We start from the raw sequence: 24884 nt of genomic DNA on the forward strand, positions 1-24884 counted from the left end.
AACGTCCTAGACCCGTTTGGAGCGCTGTAAAACCTAGATAAATAAATAATAAAATTAAACAACGTTATAGTGGAAATTGTTTGCTGAAAAATTCTCTACAAAATCGCTATGATGTTATTTTATTGTATAATGAACGAAAAAAAAAGTTATAACCTCCAAAAGGAAACTTCTTACAAAATTTTCACGTATTTTTGCTTATAACTTTTTTGCTGGTCACTTGACGATAAAAAGTAATAGTTATGAAATTGTAGAAAATTTAATTTGTTACATTTTAATTGAAATTAAATTTTCTGTATGGTTGCTAGTTTAGGAGATACAGCGCGAAAGCCCTTTGCACCCATTTTTCCAAGATGGCGGCCGGCCGGAGGACAAGGGCGGCGACCCCAAAAGCTTGAACTTAAGCTTCTACTGAATTCTCCTACACACTAAAAAATAAATTTGACTCCTCTAAGAAATGCAACCCTAAATATAATATTTCAATGGACTATAGGAGTAAAACTCTAGTTTTCGTTTTACAGCAAAACTATGATTTATAAACTTTCTGTATTTTTAGTTAGTTGATGATAAAGCTACGCAAACAGTCAGTATAATACCCGATCTTATTTGGGCCCCATCAGTTGAAGAAGAATATATTGAAGAGCCTTTCTTAACCAAACCTCAACATCAAGCATTTTTGGATGGAGATTTTAACCATGCTACTTTATTAGCTGGATACACATCACAAGAACTGTTGTGGTTTATTCCGTGTAAGTTTTTATTTAATGTATTATTTTGACGGTTATTTTAACTTGACGATATTACATTTGTGAAGGACTTTTTAGAAAGCTTTAGTACATAAAATTGATGAAACTTTATTAGACATTATAGTAGACTTGTTTAACATAATATACACCACAGGACATATTTATACTGGTTATACAATGATTACTTTCCACTTTTTTCGAACACGATTACAAAACGGAAGACAGGTATATCTCTAAAGAAACTGAAGCAGAAGAGAGAATGACGATCCTAAAGAATAGAAAATCGCCAGATACTGATGGAATACCGATCGAACTGCTGAAATACGGCGGTCAGAAACTCACTAATTGTCTCCCAACATTGTTTAACAAAATCTTAGACAGAGCAGAGAAACAACAAAACTGGCATCACAAATCACAATACCGATTTTTAAGAAAGGACAAATATCATGCCCAGACAACTATAGAGGAATAACTCTCTTATACGACAATGAAGTCTATCCACAGGCATACTCAAGAGTAAATTGGAATCATAGATAAAGAACAGAGAAGAACAACAAGGATTCAGAAAAGACACGTCAACGGCGGACACAATATGTGTCATGAAACAAATGAAAGAAAAGTTGATATAATATAACAAACCCGCATACATTTGCTAACGAAAGCATTTGACAGAGTCAGACTTAGCGATGTATTACAGAAAATGAAACAAAAAAGGATACCGGCAAACATTGTTGAAGTCATAAAACAAATGAACAATAACAATACGGCAAAAATTGAAACAAACGGCGCTACTATAGGCAACATACCAACAACAGGGAAAATCAGGTAAGGAGACAGCCTCAGCCCATTTCTATTTAATATGCTAATGGATGAAATAATAGAAGATGTTGAATCGCTACAACTCGGTCACAGTAGAGTCAGTATATAGTGTGCTATGCGGATGATGTAGCCCTGATTGCAGAGGATGAGGATGACCTACAAAGACAACTTTATCGATTCTACCAAGCATTTCGACGACTCAACGTAAACATATCCATGCAGAAAACAAAATGCATTACCAATGAAAAAGATCCAATTAGATGCAAACTTGTGGTAGAGAAGAAACCTATAGAATAGTTAAACTAGTTCAAATATCTAGATGCAGACTTATCAAGTTATCATGACTCAGCCAAAGAGCTAACAGGACAAATAATCAAGGCCGTAGTCATGTCCGGATGTTTGAGAGATGTGGTCTGGAATAACCCATATATGAGAATGGAGATATTTACCTGAATAATTACGACAAGACTAGAAAAGAAGTTAGATCTCTACCAACCCCGAGAACAAGCTGGATTCCGCTCAAAATTCGGAACAAACGATCACCTACAAACAGTAAAAACCTTAATAGAAAAGTCGATAGAATATAATACACCACTGGTGCTTATCTTCGTAGACTTTCACAAAGCCTTCGACACTGTGGAATTAGACAGCATTATAACTGCTGTGAACAATAGTAGAATAGATTACCGGTTTACAAAGTTAGTGCAAACATTATACCAAAACGCCACAATGCGTGTAAAAGTACATGATACTACCAGAGAAATTCATATCAAGCGGGGTGTGAGACAGGGCGACACTCTCTCACCTAAATTATTTATAGCGGTCCTCGAATACGCCTTTAACATGCTAAAGTGGGAAAATAGAGGAATAAAAATAGATGGAGAAATGCTCAATCATCTGCGTTTTGCCGACGATATAGTACTTATTACCGAAGATCTGGGTGAAGCACAACAAATGCTACTAGAATTAGAAAACGTATCTTCAACAATAGGTCTAAAAATGAACATCAGTAAGACCAAATTTATGACAAATTTAGTTCCCAGCGAACACCTAACCATCCAAAATCAAGTGGTAGAATTGACACAAAAGTACATATATCTCGGTCATGAAATCAGAATAGGCAAGGACAATCAGACTTGCGAATTTCAACGATGAATAACACTTGCTTTTGACCAATACGTTCTTCCTATTATGACATACGGAGCAGAAACCCTCACGCTCACAAAAACAACAGCACTAAAAATGCGAGTGGCACAAAGGCGCATGAAAGATCGATTCTCGGCGTGACAAAGAAAGACAAAATAAGGAACCAAGACTTAAGGAAAAGAACAGGTATCACTGATGTCGTTGAACGTATAGCCAAGCTGAAATGGAATTGGGCAGGTCACATAGCGCGACTGAAAGACTCCAGATGGACCAGAAAACTAATTGACTGGCGCCCAAGAGAAGACAAACGCAGCAGAGGACGACCACCAACACGCTGGATGGACGACATTAACCGAATATCCAAGAAATGGTAACAAGAAGCACATAACCGTGAAGAATGGCGAAGAATGGGAGAGACCTATGTCCAGCAATGGACAGAAGAGGTTGCATAATGATGATGATGATGGGAATGAAGAGCAAAGTTAGAATTTATAAATCTTGCATTAGACCTGTTATAACCTATGGCATTGAATCAAGAGAAGAAACCAATAAAGCTAAAAGCATGCTACGAACAGCCGAAATGAAGACTCTAGGAGCAATAACAGGGAACAGGGAAGACAAGAAGGGATAGAATACGAAACATTATTAGGGAACAATGTGGCGTGCAAGATGTAGTAAAATGGGGTAGGCAAAGACGAAGAGAATGGTTCAGTCATGTAAAAAGAGTGGAGTGTTCTCCTCCATTCAGTAATGATGGAATGTATTCAACGTGGAATGAAGTAAACAACGTGGAATAAAGTAAACACTTATGTTGTATATAGGCATATGAATTTATTAAAATTCATAAAATTTATCCAGAAGGGAGTGGAAGTACAAAACATTTTCGGTCAAACTGACCACCATCAGTGTAAACCTGGAAATAAGTGAACCACTAAGATTAAAAATCAAAAGGGTGAAATTTTGACAGTTGAAAAAAATCTAAGAAAATATGGTTACTTACGTCCAGTGTACAAGTAATTGTAACTAGCCACTTCAATAGGTGTAAAAATCTCTAAATTACATTATTGTTACATTCTATATTAAAAAGTAGCTAGTCGACATTAAGTCGATATCTTAAGATTTTAAAGATCACATGTGAATGTATTTCATCCTTGCTCGAAAATTGCACAAGGTACTTGTGTTCTAGTGAGAAGTTAACGACCAACTGATTATTAGACAGTTTGGCGCCAGCAATGTATGACAAGATGTCAAAGGAAGTTAGGTGGATTTTTCATCAGTTATCCGAAAAATTTTATATAATTTTAATTGGTATATTGAAATATGCAGGTATTAAAAAAGTTTATTGTAAGTTTTAATTTGTAAATAAAGGTTAATGAGTTGTAATACATTCATTAGTACAAATTGAATTTAAAAGCAAAAGTCTGCTGAAACATTATGTACCGTCATAAACTGTTTTTCAAAATTAACTGAGTGGAAAAATTAAATTTAGTTAAGTAAAGTTGTGATATTGTGATGAATGAATATTGTTGAAATTGTCTAATAGTTATTTATGATATGTGTTAAAAGTACACGTTTAAGGAGGGCATGTGAAAGTTTGCAGAATGAGCGAAGCGAGTTCTGCAATTCACATGAGTTCCTTAAAAATGTACTTTTTAACACGCATATCATACAATATTTTTTCTACAAACGTACAAACGACTGACATTCCATTTTTATATTTTTTTGACATTACATCAAAATTGCCTATACGGTCAATACGAACTGCAGTGTCTTAAAAATTTTAAAGCACTAGTGCCTTAAAGTGGGATTTTTAACGCTCGTATGGAGTCCTAAAAATTGCATTTTTAACACGGTTGTAGAAAAAAGTATTTAAAAACAAATGTTATTTTAATGGAATAATAATATATATAGTAAGAAACTATTGGTATTGAATACATGGTTGGTGGCATATGGTTGACGTGACTAATTTTAATAGAATAAGAAAATACTATTAATATCTGTAAGTTGTGTGAAGTATAGAATGGAATAAGAACTGATATTAAATGAGGAAAATATAGTTGAAAGAGATGTAAGTGTCTTAACCAAAAAAATTATTTTTCTTGATTGTAGAGACCTGAATGTAAAAATTTTTTACTACATATTGAACTATTGAAAGTTTAGATTTGAATATTAGGTATATTAATAAATGTTAAGATATTGGGATAAAATTAATTAAGTATTGATAGCTGAGAATTTATTTTTAATTTTAATAGTAATGAAAAACAGAGTTAGTGGAGTCACTGAAGGTTTTCACCTCCGATTTCGTTGAACCTTCATCGATTTTCATGAAAATTGGTGAGCACTTAGAAGATACTTCAAGGAACAAAGGTGACATGATGCCAACTTGCGCTTTTACCCTGGGGGTGCATGCCACCCCTTCTCGGGGGTGATATTTTTTTTATTAAAAATAATACCAGAAATCGATAGAGGGGCAACTTCTAAGCAACATTTGTTATATAAAGTTATTAACATAAATCAATACTTTTTGAGTTATAAATATCAAAGATTTTATTTTTTCTTAAAAAAATGCATGTTTTAAATCTGTTTTTCACGTACTACTCAAAAACTATAAGCTTTTGTAAAAAAGCTATTATTACCAAAATTAAAGATAATAAAAAACTCAATACACTCCCACTTAAAGAACTAAACTGATGTTATTTCAAAGTGAGTTATAGGAAATTGAATGTATATTTTTTTCTACGAGTACTCAAATCTAAGTAGTCAAGCTTACATGACGGGAAAACGATGCATTTTATAGAATATACGTATTAGGCACTTGTCAAAGTACTTTGGAATACCTATCAAATGAGCTCCAGTAGAAGTTAATAGCATCAAAATTAAGCTAGTTATTATGAAAATAAAAGATCCCTTTCGATTTTTTTAGGAAAAAGTGAAAAATAAAACATACGCCATTTCCACAAAAATTAAAATTTGTAGTAATCCACACAATAATTTCTTTAGGTTAACATAGTTAATGATTTCAACAATTTTGACCGGTTTAGAATGCATATTTTTGAAAAAAAAGATATAATTTAAAGAAATCAAAATTTTTAAAATTATTGTACTTTTCATTTTCTTTTGACACTAACTCCAAAAATACTCAATATACGTAAAAAATGATATAAAACTAAATTTTAGTTTTTTCTGTTTCAAATACTTTACCCATTTACTATTTCCGCAGAGTAAAAACTAACCGAGATAGAAACGTTTAAAATTTCAATTTTGCTGCGAGAACCATGTAACCGGGGCCATTTAACCTTTTATTTTTAAAAAGGTAAGAAGTTTAAAAGACTAATTTTGACGTTTTTTAATAGCTCTTGGAATCAACTTTTAACTAGTTCTTAGCTGAACCTATTGTCTTAAAAATTAACGGAGTTATTTACAAAAAAAACCATAACATTTTTTGGAAAAATTTTTAAAAGATACATTTTAAAACATTTTTGGTGCATAAATTTTAATGCTATCAACTTGTTTGAGGACTTATTTGATAGATATTTCTATGAACTTTGACAAATGTTTAATAAGTTTATGTTATAAAATGCATCATTTTCCCGGTATTTAAGCTTGAATACTTAGATTTAGGTACTCGACGAAAGAAATATACATTCAATTACCTTAACTCACTTTTAGTTAACATTGAAAGGTTTTTCTAGTAAGGAGTTTATTTGATTTCTTATTAGCCTCAATTTTGATTATAATAAGTTTTTGTAAAAATTTATAATTTTTGACTTATTTATGAAAAATCGGGTAAAAACATGCATTTTTCTCGCGAAAAATTAAAATCTTTGATCTTTAATAATTCAAAAAGTTTTTATTTATTTTAATAACTTTATATGCCAAATGTTGCTTACAATTTGTCCCTCTATCGAATTGTGGGGTTATTTTTAATAAAATAATTTTTACCCCCGAGGAGGGGTGGCATCCACCCCCAGGGTAAAAGCGCAAGTTGGCACCATGTCACCTTTGTTCCTTGAGATATCCTCTAACCACTCACCAATTTTCATGCAAATCTATGGAGGTTTAACGAAATCAGAGGTAATAGCTCATGTCCACCTTCAGTGACTGCACTAAGTGAGTAGGTGAAAAATGTAGTAAATTCAAATGTAGTCTTGGAGTCTATCAAGGGTTTTCCCCTTTTTAAAGTTGGAATGTATACAGTACATTCATAATCTCTAATTCATTGAAAATGTCAACGAACTAGCTAAGATAAATTTAGTATAAAAGCAATATACTTTGCAGCATCTTCTGTCCGTACTCCATGGAGCGTTGACACATGGGAAGAGTTTGACGCAAAATCTAAATATGCTGATGGTGATCCCAGCAGACTTGTACACCCTGAACTTAACGTGGCTGAAGCTGACAGAGCTACTGTAGGAGCATTACTGAAACAGCTGTATACAAATACCACATTTCTTGAAAACCGAACTACTTTAATCGAGGTAATGTATTTATTCAAAATATGTTAAAATATATTAAAATGTACTAATATAGCTTCTTATTCTTCACGTGCTATAGCAGAATTATCCGACGTTGGCGATTACCATTGCGAAGGCTTCTCGATCTTCTGCATTATGGAATAATTGGCCTGCATTTAATATCTGAGTCCATTCACGAATGTTTTTAACCATGATACTTCTTGTTTTCTTCCTACATTTCTACAGCTCTCTATTTTGCCTTTAAGAATCAGTTGTAGTAGTTTACATCAATTTCCCCTCCTTATCGGTCCCAGAATAGACATTTCCGGGTGTTTAACAGTCTTCAGCATTTCTCTATCTTTGTTGACCCTCCTTAGCACTTTCTCATTAGTTTTTCTTGCTGTTCAAGGTGCCTGTCTTCAGCATCCGTCTGTCCACATGTGTAATGCTTCAATCCTGTTCATGGTCGATACTTTAGCGTCCACATTTCTGTACCATACAATTGTAGCACTTAACCATTCTTCGTCTTAGTTCTAAACTGTGATGATTAGTGCAAAGAAATGAATTCATTGTCTTAAAAGTAGTTTTAGTCATTGCTATTCTGCGTTTTCTTTCTATGTCTCGATCTAGTTGGTCTATTATGACAGTGCCCAAATATGTCATTTTGTGAATTTTTTAAGCTGTGACTTCATTTAATTAAAGCTCTGCATCTGGATATGGTTTAGGACTAAAAACTAAAAATTTGGTTTTACTTGAGTTTATTTTAATTCTCGTTTCCTCTTCTACTTCATGAATACGATCAAACAGAATTTGGAGACCTTGAATAATATTTTGTCTAGTACTTAAGACGTAGAGCACGAATATTATCATAAACGTCTATTATCTTTTATCTTCAATAATCTTTCTAGCGGGTAAACGAAGGCAATATTTTTACCTGACTCTCAGATAGGCTAAGCGAGAATTGGTAGTACTGGAACAATCCCAGCACTACCTGGTTCTGGCCAAATGCTAGGCCAAGACTGACATTCTCACATATCGATGATGTTTGCTTCTTGGTGTTTGTCAATCTAAATAAACACGTATGATTCTTCTAGCGGCCTTTACCAATGCAAATAAATGATTGGATTTTGTTTATGCTATCGATTCTATCGAATATTTTAGAATTAAGACGCTAATTAAAACCCTATGCACGCTGAAATAAATATCTACTACAGGTTCATACAATATTTTGCGGTTTCAAATATAAAATATTATTTTTAAATTATTTAATATTGCAACGCCTCTTCTTATCTGTTTGACATGAAATAAAGGTTTTAGAGGGCGCTTTATGACGCACACTGCCCTTTCTTTCTAATACTTTCAAATATATATTTATAACTATGTGTATTTACTGTAATTACCTATGTGTATCTTCTTATAAAATAAAATTAATTTTATTTTAGTTTAACAGCGAATACTTTTTTACGAATGGAGTTATTCGTCAAGCAGATTTGACCTCACAGTATGCTCCCGCATATCTCTTCGAATTTGCGTATACACCCACTAACCAGATTGGTATGTATTTTTTTATCATTTATTTTATTTGTAGAAATAGTAAGTTACTACAGTGAAAAAGTATCGTAACAAAATCGACGAGAACATTCATCGATCAGTACCAACAATAAGTTATTGAAGATCAAATTAATTCACTTTATTATAATATTTTGTATTCAAGATAACCTACATCAATTAATAATAGTAGCCTAATAAAATAAAAAAAGTCAAAATGTAAATTCGTACAGGTTAAAACAAATTTAATATCAAAGTTTAGGTGGGTACAAAAGATATTTTCAAGAAAGTATCCAAATCATACAAGGGGATCATTGTTTAAATAATTAAAAAGGGGTCATTTTTGCAAAAAAAATACTTTTTTAACTGCTGAGGTAATCCACTTATCGATGAAGGTCTACGGGATTTTTTCTGCAAAGTTGAAGAGAAAATCTTTCACATAAGACTTACTAAATTAAATTTGACCCCCTATTTATTTAAATAATTGTATATAAAACTTTAAAAACAAATTTGCAAAAAAATATTTTTAGCGCTTTAAATAAGCACTATAAAATATTTTCAGGCTAAGTTGCGCTGTGTTACCAGTATTAATAAAAAAAATTTGGTCAAAAAATATTTAATATTTTTTGAGATATTGAATTTGTTTATTAAAAGTTACTATATTTTCAATTGCAAAAAACGCGGTTGTTGCCAAAGAAATATTCATCTGCTTAAGATATCATTATTTTTATGTATATTTTCGATAAATGTATTGATAAATTCCAATTTCAATTAAACTCCCCCCTAAAATGGCATTTGAAAATTATTCAAATTTGTTTATAATTTGTTTTTTTAATAACGTCGCGGGGATTAAGTGTTTTGAAATGCCGTTTCGATAATTGGGTTCCTGGGAACTTTTTTACTAATTAACAAAATTTTTTTGTCGTTTTTTCTTCTTCTTTTTTTTTTTTTTTTTTTTTCTTGGAGTTATATTACTACGGGCCCTTTTAGAGTTAAATTTTATTAAGAATGTTGAATCTCTGAGTTGTAGATTCTAGACCTAAAAATATTAAGATTTAACTAAAATCTCTTAAATAAAATGTGGCTACTTACTGAGTTACAGGGTGTTTTATTTAAAAATTTAAAAATTATTTTTACCAAGTATTAAAACTATTTGACGTATCCTTATCATACTTGGCAGGAAGTGTAGCTATTATACACCCTACTAAATTGTGATTAATAAACGTTTCTAGCTAGTGCCAGAGGCGTACGACAGGGGATAGTGAATGATTGACCCTTCCCAAATTCTACGCCACTGAGTGAATTACTATTTTAGCGAAATTTTTCGATTCTCCAATACTTTGTATGTAAATAACTTTATTGGTATCGATAAAATCATCAGTTTGAGAGATATTGGAAGTTTAAAATGAATGAATGGATGAATCAAAATAACTATGCCGTTTCATTTTTAACGTCCAATATCTCGAAAACTAATGACTTAATCGTTGCCAGTAGAGAGCATATTATTTACATAGAAAAAATTAGAGAATCGAAAAATTTCGCTAAAATAGTAATTCCTTCAGTGGCGTAGAATTTGGGAAGGGTCAACCATTAACTATCCCCTGTCGTACGCCTCTGGTAGTAGCTAGAAACTTTTGTTTATCACAATTTAGTAGACTGTATAGTGTATAGTACCCACACTTTCTGCCAAGTATAATAAGGATACGTCAAATAGTTTGAAAGTACTTGGTAAAAATAATTTTTAAATTTTTAAATAAAACACCATGTAACTCAGTAAGTAACCACATTTTATTTAAGTGATTTTAGACCAATCTTAATATTTTTAATTCTAGAATCTACAACTTAGAGATTCGACATTCTTAATGAAACTTAACCCTAAAAGGGCCCGTAGTAATATAACTCCAAGAAAAAAAAGAAGAAGAAAAAAAAAGACAAAAAAAATTATTAAGTAGTGAAAAATACCCAGGAATCCAATTATCGAAACGGTATTTCTTCTTCTTCTTCTTTCTCATAATCCTTAGTGCCCTTCAGGGCGTCGGATGTCGGGTTCCGCCTTTTATCCACTTCTTCCAATTGCTTCTATTGGTGGCCAGGTTCTTCATATCCCTCATACTGATGTGTCTCCTTTCACCTATATCTTGGATCTGGTCCATCCATGTCTTCCTCGGCCTTCCCTTTTTTCTTTTGTTTCCCATTTTGGCTTCATGTACCTTCTTTGTAAGTCTATCTTGCTCCATTCGTTGTATGTGTCCAAACCAGCTTAATTGTTTGTTTTCGATCTTCCTAATTATCGGTTCTTGTTCCAACTCTCTTCTTATATCTTCATTTCTGAATCTGTCAAACTTCGTAACTCCGGCTATTTTTCTCATGTATTTCATCTCCGTCGCGTTTATCATTGATTCATGTTTCTTTTGGACAATCCATGTTTCCGCCCCATATGTCATTATCGGATTTACTATGCTGTTATATACTCTGAGTTTAGTTTTGTTGCTTATTTCTGACTTTCCAAAAATTGTATTATTTAAAGAGTAATACACGCTAGTTGCCTTCTTCAGTTTATTACTTATTGCCAAGTCCGTTTTCCCATCATCTGTTATTATATTTCCCAGATATTCAAAAGTAGATACATGTTCTATTACTTTTTCCCTTACTATTATATTAGTATTCCTTTCTCTTTTCTCATCTTCATTTATTATCATAAGTTTTGTTTTGTTGAGGTTCATTTCCATTTTTAATTTATGTATCTCTTTTTGCCAAATATCTATTAGTTTCTGCATTTTCTCTACTGTGTCTGTGATTAGAACTATATCATCAGCGTATAGAAGGGAGTTGATCTTTATTGCATTTAAGTTTTTATATCCTACTATGTATTGAAGGTTTCTTGTTTGATCTTTGGTATTTTTGATTAAAGTATCCATGACTATTATAAACAAGAGGGGGCTTAGTCCATCTCCTTGTTTAATTCCCTTATCCCATTTAAAAGTGCCTGATCTTTCTCCATTTATTTGTACTTGGCCTTCTACTTCCATATATATATAGATTTTATGACTTTTATCATCTTTTTTGGTATATTATAGCTCTCCAATATTTTCCACAATATTTCTCTGTTTATCGTATCAAATGCCGCCTTCAGATCGACGAACATGAGAAATAGTTCATTCCCTTTACGGCATTGTCTCTCTATTATATTTCTTATGATGTAGACGTTATCGTTTGTTTGACGGTTTGATCTGAATGCAGCCTGTTCGTCTTCCAATTCTTTCTCTATCACTGATCTTAGACGCTTCTCTATAATTCTCGTGTATACCTTGAAGGCGACCGATGACAAGCATATTGCTCTATAATTCTCGCATTCATTATGTTGTCCTTTTTTGTATATTGGTAGAACTATGTTCTTCTTCCAGTCATCTGGGATTTTCTCTGTACTCCATGCTTCCTTGCATATCTGTAATAGCCAGTCCTCTCCTTTTTCACCCATCCATTTTATCATTTCTGGATCTAGTTGGTCCTCTCCTGCCGCTTTTCCAAGTTTAGTATTGTTTATAGCTTCTTCCAGTTCTTCCTTCCTTATACTCTCTGGTTCCTCTTCCTCCTCCAGTTCTGGTCTATTTCTTCCTGCTTCATATATTTCTACTTCTTCGTGTTTGAATTTATCTTCGTAGTATTGTTTCCATACTTCTACTATTTCTATTATTTTTATCTTTGATTCCATACTGTTCCCTACCTTTTTTCCCTCTTAGACCCTTTATACGGTTCCAGAATTTTCTGTTATCTGTTTTGTAATTTGCTTCCAATTCTTTTCCGAATTCTTCCCAGCTCATATTTTTCGCTTTCCTTACTGCTATCTTTGCTCTATTACGTTTCTCCATGTATTCTACTTTGTTATTTTCATTTCTACATTGTTGATATTTTTTCCAGGCTTGCTTCTTTTCCTTTATTATTTTCTTTAGTTCTTGACTCCACCATTCTGTTCTCTTATGATATTTATTTATTGACTTTTTTCCACAAATTTTCTCTGCTGTTTTATATAGTGTGTCTTTTAGTATTTTCCATCTTTCTTCCATATCCAATTGCTCTCTTTCCAGCTCCATTCTTTGCAATTCCTCATATATTTCTTGTTTATAGTCACTTTTCTCTTTCTCTGTTTTCAGCTTCTTAATATTTATCTTAGTGTATGACTTATCGACTATATATTGCTTTTTCTTTGTAGTCATTTCGGCTACGAGTAGCTTGTGTTGAGTATTAAGTTCTGCAAATTTTTCTGTTTTTATATTTTTGATAATATTCATTTCTGCAGGAATCACGATGTAATCTATTAGACTTTTGGCATTTCTTTCCTGTGCTTCAAAAGTGTATCTGTCCTCCATATTTTGATACCAGAATGTATTTCCAATTTTTAAGTCGTTATTTACACAAAATTGTATCATCTTCTTCCCATTTCTGTTCTCAGCTTTTTCTCCATACCGCCCAAGGCTTCCAAGTCCCTTGTTGATGTCATTTCCAACTCTAGCATTCCAGTCTCCCATAATAATTATGTTCTCAGTATCTTCTCTCACTTCGTCTAAAGCTGTTTGGAGTTCGCTATAGAATTGAGACATTTTCTGTTCTTCTGTGCCCTCGACTGGTGCATATATTTGTATTATGCTAACTAACTCGTCTAGTTTTATACTTACGGTAATTATTCTAGAGTTTATTGCTTGGTATTTTACAACTCTCCCACTCAGATCATCCGTGATTATAAAACCGACTCCCTCTTTTGCTCTTTCCATTTCTTGTACACCTGAGTAGAAGAGCTTGTAACCATCGCCACATCTCATATTTCCTCTTCCCTTCTTCTTCGTTTCACTCAGGCCTAGGATGTCAATGCCGTATGTTTTCATTTCCTCTGTCAATTCGAATTCTTTACCATAAAGACTTGTGATATTCCAAGTACCTATTATTGTTGTTTCCTTTCCATTATTTTCGTTGTCCTTTTCCATTTGCGTTGTCTTTTTTACTAGTATCTTTGCAGTTTTTGGTGCCTGTGTTTTCAGTTTTTTGAGTTATATGCTCCCCCTTCTGCTGTTCTTATTGATTTTGGTATTTGCTGTATTTCGTTTCCTGGGGATCTTTCACTCGCTTTTCTCCCCTTTGTTTTTTGTTCCTCTGCTCCATTTTCAGGTTGAATTTCTCCATTGTTATCATTTTTGTAGCCCAACTGCTCCGGGGTATATATTTCTCCATCTATTTTGAGCCCGTTATAGTTTAGGAACGCTCTGTAACCTTTATCTCTAGCCAATTTCAGTTGGTGGATAGAAACGGTATTTCAAAATGTTTAATCCCCGCGACGTTATTAAAAAAACAATTTGTAAACAAATTTGAATAATTTTCAAATGCCATTTTAGGTGGAAATTTAATTGAAATTTGAATTTATCAATACATTTATCGAAAACATACAAAAAAATAAAAATAATAAGATTTAATACAGGTGAATACTTCTTTGGCAACAACCGCGTTTTTGTAATTGAAAATAGAGAACATTTAATAAACAAATTCAATATCTCTAAAAATATTAAATATTTTCGGACCATTTTTTTTTAATTGATACTGATAATATAGCGCAACTTCTCCTGTAAAATAATTATTTAAAACGCTAAAAATAATTTTTTGCAAATTTGTTTTTTAAGTTTTATGTATAATTATTTAAATAAATAGGGGGTCAAATTTAATTTTGTAAGTCTTATGTGAAAAATTTACCCTTCAACTTTGCAGAAAATATTCCTATACACCTTCATTAGTAATTAAATGACCTCAGCATAAAAAAGCAAGTTTTTTGCAAAAATGACCCCTTTTTAATTATTTAAACAATGATCCCCTTGTATGATTTGGATACTTTCTTGAAAGTATCTTTTGTACCCACCTAAACTTTGATATAAAATTTGTTTCAACCTGTACGAATTTACATTTTGATTTACATGCAGTGTAATTTTATTTTACTAGACTATAGGTATACTTTTTAATATAGTAGTATGCCAGTCCCTGATAACTTCTTTTAAAAAGAGAAAAAAAACAAAAAGAAAAGAGAAAAAACAAAAAAAAAAGAGAAAAAACAAAGGAAAAAAAAGAAAAAACTAAGAAGATGTAAACCTCCGAGATGTTGAATCGGGTTTATGTCTTAGCGTAGTAAAAAGCAATTAAAAAAAAGAATAGAAAAAATACAAAAAAAATAAATATATACAAAAAAGAATATTTACATCCAAAACAGTGTATTTTTTTAGATAGTAGTATATTAGTTTGTTATGTACATATATTTAGAGTTAGAAATACAGAAAAAAATCCTCTGATTGAAAAAAAATTGTTTGTTTTTAAAATAAATTGTTTGACTAATTGGCTCAACCAAGGTCATCAAATTCACACAGAAAAAAACTTCTTTTACACATTAAGTTTTGCTGATGGTAACGGCTCAACTGAAGAAGATCTATCCTGTATGCTCCGAAAATTAGAAGAGGAATACACAAAAAATGGACTGAAAATAAACCTAGAAAATACTGAATACTTAACAACAGAACAAAAACCGGTGAGAAACTTGGAAATAGACGATGAGAGGGAAATTAACGGCACTGAAAAATTCAAATTCTTAGGATTCGTACTCTTAATGTATGGAACCACCGAGCAAAAGATAATTTGTAGATTAGCACAGACAAGAACATGTATTAAACAAATGAACGGTGTATGGTGGGATAGACAGATTACCAGAAATACAAAGAAGAGAATATACAGGGTGTCCCGAAAAGATTGGTCATAAATTATACCACAGATTCTGGGGTCAAAAATAAGTTGATTGAACCTCACTTACCTATATACAATAGTGCACACAAAAAAAGTTACAGCCCTTTTGAAGTTACAAACTGAAAATCGATTTTTTTTCATATATCGAAAACTCATAGAGATTTTTTATTGAAAATGGACATGTGGCATCCTTATAGTAACAACATCTTAAAAAAAATTAAAGTGAAATTTGTGCACCACATAAAAATTTTATGGAATTTTGTTCCCTTAAACTCCCCCCCCCCCCCCAAACTTTTGTGTGCGTTCCAATTAAATTATTATTGTTGCAAAAACACAATATTTTTAAAACTTTTCTGCCTCTCAGTACTTTTTCGATAAACCAGTGTTTATCGAGATATTTTGAATATTTGTCGAATCCACCACATATTTGTATATAATATATACATATATACTTAACCATATTATGGTTAAGTACGATTATAGAGAGCTGTTAATAATCTGAAAATTTATTTACAATGTACATTTTTGGGTATATTTTGAAAAAGAAGCCACATCTCGATAAAAGGTGACTTATCAAAAATAGACTAAGAGGCAAAAAAGTTTTAAAAACACTGTGTTTAACTAATGGTACCACAATAATAGTTTAATTAGAACGTACACAAACATTTGGGGGGTTTAAGGAACAAAACCCCCATAAAATTTGTATGTAAATATATTAATAAAGAAGCCGCATCTCGATAAAAACTCGCTTATAGAAAAAATACTAAGAGGCAGAAAAGTTTTAAAAACGTTGTGTTTAACTAATGGTACCACAATAATGAATTAATTGGAACGTACACAAAAGTTTGGGGGGCTTAAGGGAACAAAACCCCCATAAAATTTTTATGGGGTGGACAAATTTCACTATAATTTTGTTTTAAGATGTTCATGCCATAAGAATGCCCCATGTCCATTTTAAATATAAAATCTCTAATAGTTTTCGATATATTGAAAAAAATCGATTTTCATTTTGTAACTTCAAAGGGCTGTAACTTTTTTTATGAGCACATTTGTACTAAGGTAAGTTAGGTTCAATCGAACTATTTTTGACCCCAGAATGTGTGGTATAATTTATGACCAATCTTTTCGGGACACCCTGTATAACACCTTGGTACGTAGTATAATGACCTATGGAGCAGAGAAATGGGCAATAAACAAACGAAACATGTCCAAAATTACAGCAACTGAAATGAATTTCATGAGAAGAAGCTTCAGAGTGACAAAAATAAATCGCATTTGAAATGAGAAGATAAAACGAAGAATAGCCGTAGAACAAGACATATTCAGCTACATCGAAGAAAAACGTTTATTTGGTATGGACATGTGAGAAGAGTAGATCCTACAAGGTGGATATCAAAGATTTCTGATTGGAGCCCAATAGGAAAGAGAAGGAGAGGTAGACCCCGATGATCATGGAGGGATGAAGTGAACGAGGCCATGGAAAGACAAGACCTTAAAAATGGAGAATGGGAGAAAAGAAAGGACTGGAGACGTTGACTGAAAGAAGGAAGGCGGCGACAGCTGTAAAAATCCTTATATAGATAGATAATATAGTATTGTTTAATTTTTTGTGAAATGTTATCTTATAATTCCATAAGGTTCAAAGTATAAAACTTATAGTGCAATAAGGTTCCAAGTACACTGCAGACGTCAGTAAATATGTTACAAAATTGCACATTAGAATTAAACTTATGGCATTATCTAACGTGAAGCGTTATCACAATTTACCACACTGTAGTATGAAATAATTTTAAGATTACCCGTGTTGAGCTGCCCCCCCCCCACTTACAAAAATCAAAAAACAAATAGCTCTGATTTATGAGCTATTTATGAGCTCTCATATTCCGCAAACTAAAAATTTTGAGCTCGTTCCACTGAGCAGGAATTTGATACTTTAGCAGGCTGAGTCAGCCCCCCCACTACTTAAAAATAGGAATATTGAATCGGTTTTTGCGGCAGAATTACGAGCTATTTATGAGCTCTTGAAATTATAAAGTTTCGATTTTTGAGTTCATCCCCTTCACCCCCAAACAACCCTTTAATTGATTCAACTTACGAGAAAAATGCTGAGAAAACTTAAAATATATCGTATTGCGGATATAATTCCCATAGCGTATATACTCTAAGAATAAACTATTAAATCACGTGTATTTCGATTATTGAGCTACAACCCCTTCGCAAGAAAACCACCCTATCTTCCCGGCTTAAGAGAAAGTTGTACTTCAAATGCATTAAATTAATTATTTGGCGACTACATATCATTTAATAATTTATAAGGTTCCAAATTACGCGCATTTAAATCAGCAAATTGCCATTTATTTTGTATAGTGCAGTCACTGAAAGTAAAAATCAACGATTACCTTCAATTTCGGTGAACCTTCATCGATTTTTACGAAAATTGGTCAGTGGTTAGAGGATACCTCAAGAAACAAAGGTGACATGGTACCACCTTGCACCTTTACCCTGAGGGTGGATACCGCACCTTCTCGGGGGTGAAAATTATTTTATAAAAAATAACTGCACAAATCTATAAAAGAACAAATTATAAGCAAAATTTATTATATAAAGTTATTAAAATAAGTCAATACTTATTAAGTTATTAAAGATCAAAAATTTTAATTATTCATGAAAAAAATGCATGCTTTGAAGCGGTTTTTCGTAAATCACTGAAAAACTGTAAGTTTTTACAAAAAAGTTAATAGTAGTTTTATTCGTATAGCTTATATTCTAAGAATAAAGTCTTAAATCACGCGCCTTTCGATTATTGAGCTACAACCCCTTCGCAAGAAAACCATCCCATATTCCCGGCTTAAGAGAGAGTTGTACTTAAAATAATTTAAATTAATTATTTGGCGACTATATATCGTTTAATAATTTATGAGCTCGCTAAATATACGCATCTCAATTATTGAATTGCCATTTTCTTTCTATAGTGCAGTCACTGAAGGTAAAAATCAACTATGACCTTCGATTTCGGTAAATCTCCATTCATTTTCACGAAAATTGGTGAGGATTTTGATGCTATTAACTTTTTCTAGAGCTCATTTTTGATAGGTATTTCTAAGTACTTTGACAAGTATTTAGTACCTACGTATTATAAAATGCATCTCTTTCCCGCTATTTAAGCTTGAATCCTTAGATTTGAAGAGTCACAGAAAAATATATACATTTAATTACAATTAACTAACTTTAAATTAACATTAAAGGGTTTTTCAAGTAAGCAATTTATTATATTTTTTATTAGCTTCAATTTTAGTGATAAACACTTTTTTCTAAAAACTTACAGTTTTTGAGTTATTTATGAAAAATCGCTTTAAAGCATGCATTTTCTTTCACAAAAATTAAAATATTTGATCTTTAATAACTCAAAAAGTATTGATTTATTTTAATCACATTATATAACAAATTTTGCTTACATTTTGTCCCTCTCTCGATTTGTGGGATTATTTTTAATAAAGTAATTTTCACCCCCGAGAAGGGGTGACATATACCCCAGGTTAAAACCTCAAATTGTTATTGTTAATTCGTGAAAATGAATGGAGATTTACCGAAATCGAAGGTCATAGTTGATTTTTACCTTCAGTGACTGCACTATAGAAAGAAAATGGCAATTCAATAATTGAGATGCGTATATTTTGCAATCTCATAAATTATTAAACGATATGTAGTCGCCAAATAATTAATTTAAATTATTTTAAGTACAACTCTCTCTTAAGCCGGGAATATGGGATGGTTTTCTTGCGAAGGGGTTGTAGCTCTATAATCGAAAGGCGCGTGATTTAAGAGTTTATTCTTAGAATATAAGCTATACGAATTAAACTACTATTAACTTTTTTGTAAAAACTTACAGTTTTTCAGTGATTTACGAAAAATCGCTTCATAACATGCATTTTTTTCACGAATAATTAAAATCTTTAATCTTTAATAACTTAAAAAGTATTGACTTATTTTATTAACTTTATATAATAAATTTTACTTTTAATTTGTTTTTTTATTGATTTGTGCGGTTATTTTTTATAAAATAATTTTCACCCCCGAGAAGGGGCGGTATGCACCCTCAGGGTAAAGGCGCAAGGTAGTATTATGTCACCTTTGTTTCTTGACGTATCCTCTAACCACTGACCAATTTTCGTGAAAATCGATAAAGGTTCACCGAAATTGAAGGTAATCGTTGATTTTCACTTTCAGTGACTCACTGTACAAAATAAATTGCAATTTACTGATCTAAATGCGCGTAATTTGGAAGCTTCTAAATTATTCAATGATATGTTGTCGCCAAATAATTAGTTTAATGCATTTTAAGTACAACTTTCTCTTAAGCCGGGAAGATAGGGTGGTTTTCTTGCGAAGGGGTTGTAGCTCAATAATCGAAATGCACGTGATTTAATAGTTTATTCTTAGAGTATATAAACTATAGGAATTATATCCGCAATACGATATATTTTAAGTTTTCTCAGCATTTTTCTCTTAAGTTAAATCAATTAAAGGGTTGTTTGGGGGTGAGGGGGATGAGCTCAAAAATCGAAACTATATAATTTCAAGAGCTCATAAATAGCTCGTAATTCTGCCGCAAAAACCGATTCAATATTCCTATTTTTAAGTAGTGGGGGGGCTGACTCACCCCCCCCCCCCACTAAAGTATCAAATTCCTGCTCAGTGGAACGAGCTCAAAATTTTTAGTTTGCGGAATATGAGAGCTCATAAATAGCTCATAAATAAGGGCTATTTGTTTTTTGATTTTTGCAAGTGGGGGGGGGCCAGCTCAACACGGGTTTTAAGATTTACAGTCCTTCAAATAACGAAGTTATGATAGTTTAAAATTAAAAATTTGTCTCCTGAAAAATTTATGAAATGGCGCTTGGAATCTTATTGTTCTCAGCCCTCCATCTGCAAACCAATCATTGGTCTACTTGCACCTCGTGGCAAGTAAAGATCCTAAAATGACTGACTGTTTCTAAAAGGCAGGAAACTGCACATTCTGTCAAAATAACTAAATTGCTAATTTTCTTGCAGGTGTTGAACACACTGAAGAGTTACAATATATGTGGAAAGGTGACACCGACAAATATGTCAATGATTATCAACCAATTTATAGGAATGTTGTTTGCAAACTTTGGAGTAATTTTGTTAAACATCTGTAAGTATTAAGAGTAAAATCATTTACTTAAAATTATTTTAATTATCACTTAGTCGTCGTTTATTAGTGAGAAGGCGTATCACAGTATACAGGGTGTTTCATTAATAATTGTCCATATAGTAACTGGATAAACCTTATCACAAAATACGAAGATTTAACCTAAAACACTTAAATAAAATATGGTTCCTTACTGAGTTACAGGGTGTTTTATCTAAAAATTTAAAAATTATTTTTGCTCAGTATTTTAAAACTATTCGACGTATCCTTTTCATACTTGGCAGAAAGTGCGACTACTATACACCCTACTAAATTATGATAAACAAACGTTTCTAGCTACTACCAGTGGCGTACGACAGGGGATGGTGAATGGTTGACCCTTCTCAAATTCTACGCCACTGAAGGAATTACTATTTTAGTACCATTTTTGTATTCTCCAATACTTTCTACGTAAATAATATACTCTTCATTCATAACGATAAAGTCATTAGTTTTCGAGATATTTGAAGTTAAATATAAAACGGCACAGTTATTTTGATTAATTTATGATTTGATTCATATGATTAAAATTTAAAAATTATTTGTACCCAGTACTTTAAAACTATTTGGCGTATCCTTATCATACTTGGCAGAAAGTGTAAATACAATACACCCTACTAAATTAAGATAAATAAACGTTTCTCGCTACTACCAGAGGCGTACGATAGGGGATAGTGGCAGGTTGACCCTTCCCAAATTCTACGCCACTGGCGAAATTGCTATTTTAGTGTAATTTTTTGATTTTCCAATACTTATGTAAATAATATACTCTTCATTCGTAATGATAAAATGATTAGTTTTTGAGATATTTGAAATTAAAAATGAAGTGACACAATACATTAATCAAAATGAGCGTGTCGTTTCATTTTTAACTTCAAATATCTCGAAAACTACTGACCTTATCGTTACGAATGAAGAGTATATTATTTTTATAGAAAGTATTGGACAATTCAAAAATTGAACTAAAATAGCAATTCCGCCAGTGGCGTAGAATTTGGAGAGGGTCAACCATTCACTTTCCCCCGTCGTACGCCTCTGGTAATAGCCAGAAACGTTTGTTTAGCATAATTTAGTAGTTTGTACAATACCTATACTTTCTGCCAAGTATGAAAAGGATACGCTGAATAGTTTTAAAATGCTGAGCAAAAATGATTTTTACATTTTTAGATAAAACACCCTGTAACTCAGTAAGGAACCACATTTTATTTAAGTGTTTTAGGTTAAATCTTCGTATTTTGTGCTAAGGTTTCTCCAGTTACTATATGGACAATTATTAATGAAACACCCTGTATATGTTACATTTCAAGTTGATTATCCATTTGGAGTTGACTATTCCTAGTTCGAGTCAACTCAAACGACTGGTTTTAGTAAAAGTTGATTATAAATATAAAATGAAGATTTTTATTCAACATTTACTAGTATAAGTAGACTCCAACTAGAAAAAGTATACTCTTCCCAATGTTATTTAGTAAAAGTTGATTCACACAAAAAAACAACCGATTCTAGAAATTAAAAATGTTACTCGATATGTTCAAATAGTGATATAGTCCAGGCTGTATCGTCGCCGCCGTTAGGTAAATTATTCCGATTCGATTGTTTTGCACTAACTTACTCAAAAAGAGGTCCTTACAACAAATCCACAGGGTTCTTACAAAAAATACCGTGGTCGAAAAATTGTTTAAACAATTTTTTTTAGACAAATTCACAAAAAAAAATTTTTAATTCGAACAATTTTTTTAGATCATTTGGGTCATTCGGTGAAAAAAAGGTTTCTTGTGATTTTTCTCTTAAATTGATTGTTGTCGAGTTATACGTGATTCAAAATTTGAAAAACACGAAAAGAGCCATTTTCAAGGCTTGATAACTCGGTTAAAAATTAATATTATGAAAGTCAGGAAGCGACCAAATCAAAATTTAAAGTCCCCCCTACAAGATCCTGAAGAAATTTGTGTCATTATTGTATTACTAAGCGGTTATTTTTAATTATTAAAAATGAGCGCTAAGCGCGTATTAGGCGGCCGTCAATGGTGAGTACGAAAGAGATGCACTATTCCGACCGTCCAATGGTGCATCTCACTCGCACTCACAATACGCTTTTACTGCTTATTGTTAACAATTAAAAATAACAGCTTAGTAATAAAATAATTACAAAAATTTCTTTAGGATCTTGTAGGGTGGTTTAAACTTTGATGTGGTCACTTTCTATCTTTCATAATAATAATTTTTAACCGAGTTATTAAGGTGATACAGTAGCGATCAACAGGTAGCCAAAACGCGTTCCAAGATTACGGCTGTAATTTTGAATATTTTTTCGAGATATTTGGCACACGTATTCGTAATATAATAAAGAATGGCGGTACAGAGCCCAATTTGAAAAATATATTAATACGTGGAAATTACTCTGTAATCAAATACAATATTAAAAAAACGAGCCTGTACCGCCATTAAGGAGAACAAAAAAATACACTTTCTTCAAATAAACTTTTTTATCCGATGCCTAGATTTTGTGTCATTTTGGAACTACTAATGAAATAAAAAATTTTAGTAGTTTCAAAATGACACAAAATCTAGGCATCGGATAAAAAAGTTTATTTGAAGAAAGTGTATTTTTTGTGCTTCTTAATGGCGGTACAGGCTCGTTTTTTTAATATTGAATTTAATTGCAGAGTAATTTCCACATATTAATATATTTTTCAAATTGGGCTCTGTACCGCCATTCTTTATTATATTACGAATACGTGTGCCAAAAATCTCGAAAAAATATTCAAAATTACAGCCGCAATCTGGGAACGCGTTTTGGCTACCTGTTGATCGCTACTGTTTCCTCTTAAGCATTGAAAATGGTCGTTTTCGCACTTTTTAAATTTTAAATCGCGTATAACTCGATAACAAAAAATTTTAGAGTAAAATCACAAGAGACCTTTTTTGCTCCGAATGACCCGGATGATCTAAAAAAATTTGTCCGAAGTGAAAAAATTGTTTTTGAGAATTTGTTTAAACAATTTTTCGACCACGGTATCGCCTGGTACCCTGTGGATTTGTTATAAGAACATCTTTTTGAGTAAGTTTGTGCAAAAAAATCGAATCATAATAATTTACCTAACGGGGGCGACGATACAGCGTGGACTAATAAGTAGTTGAAACGGTCAAAACAAAGAGACGCACACTCATCAAAAAAGCACGTGAGATTATACTCGTATAATCTAATCTACATTTACTGAATCGATCTAGGAATAGTCAACTCAAACTAGTAAAAGTTGAATTAAATTTTTCAAATCAACTTTTACTGCTCGTTTTAGTTGGAGTTGACTCTAACTAGGAATAGTCAACTCTAACTGAGAATCAACTTGAACTGTAACATATACACTACGTTTAGTTTTCGATTAGATATACGCAACTGAAGGAAATGCTAAAATCGGCAACATTGCTTATGGGAATGGGAATACGTGGCATTGCCAGTGTAAAATGACGAATGACTGAATAAATCGGTATAGTATATCTAATTTAAAACCAAACAGTTTGTATTCTTTACAGACCAAACCAAACGAACCTTTTTTTTTTTCAGAAATCCAACACCAGAAAAGGACGAAGATCTCGGAAATGTGATATGGCCCAAAGTTAAATCGAACAACATAAAGTTTATGAGTATAGACAAAACCTTAGAAGTTAAAACACACCCAAAGAGATATAAAGAGACTAGAGAGATATTTGACGTATATTTGAGGCCACCATTTTACTCGTATTAAATAGATAAAATTAAAAATTTAAATTTTAAAATGTTGTACTATGTCTTTCTTTGATCATTTTGGATTTAGGTACAAAATGTTCTTTTAATAATGACGCAAATTATAAATATAAGTGTAAGTATAAGTATAAGTATAATTTAGTGATACAATTATACCTCAAAACGCTGAAAATTAATTGGGCGCTGTATATACTTATTTTAATAAAGATTTTATTACTTTATAGTTTTACTTTAGTTTTCTTGAATGAAGTCACACTGTGCCCAATTTATAAAAGAAGGGGATAAAAGTGTGTGTCATAAAATTACATAGGAAAAGCGCTACTAAATATTGCATATAAAATACTTTCAGTACATATATATCAATCGGTTTTAAAACGTCTTGCGACGTTGTCCGATGCCTAATTTCCGTGACACTCTATCATCCCATTGGCCCTCTCTAAGATCTCTTG

At 32.1% G+C, this 24884-nt stretch overlaps 1 protein-coding gene across 3 annotated transcripts in view; it reads left to right on the top strand.

The window, feature by feature from the left end:
- LOC126889288 (cholinesterase 1-like) overlaps positions 1-24661 on the top strand; it is a 148618-nt gene extending 123957 nt beyond the window's left edge. For all 3 annotated transcript variants that reach the window (XM_050657414.1, XM_050657412.1, XM_050657413.1), the window contains exons 7-11: positions 554-746; positions 6987-7186; positions 8605-8716; positions 20531-20654; positions 24256-24661. In XM_050657414.1, the coding sequence (XP_050513371.1) occupies positions 554-746; positions 6987-7186; positions 8605-8716; positions 20531-20654; positions 24256-24436 (810 nt within the window). In that variant the 3' untranslated portion in view covers positions 24437-24661. The remainder of the gene's footprint in view (positions 1-553; positions 747-6986; positions 7187-8604; positions 8717-20530; positions 20655-24255) is intronic.
- The last annotated feature ends 223 nt before the right edge of the window (positions 24662-24884 follow it).

Source organism: Diabrotica virgifera, chromosome 8 (assembly GCF_917563875.1).
Source record: "Diabrotica virgifera virgifera chromosome 8, PGI_DIABVI_V3a".
Taxonomy (NCBI): Eukaryota; Metazoa; Arthropoda; class Insecta; order Coleoptera; family Chrysomelidae; genus Diabrotica; species Diabrotica virgifera.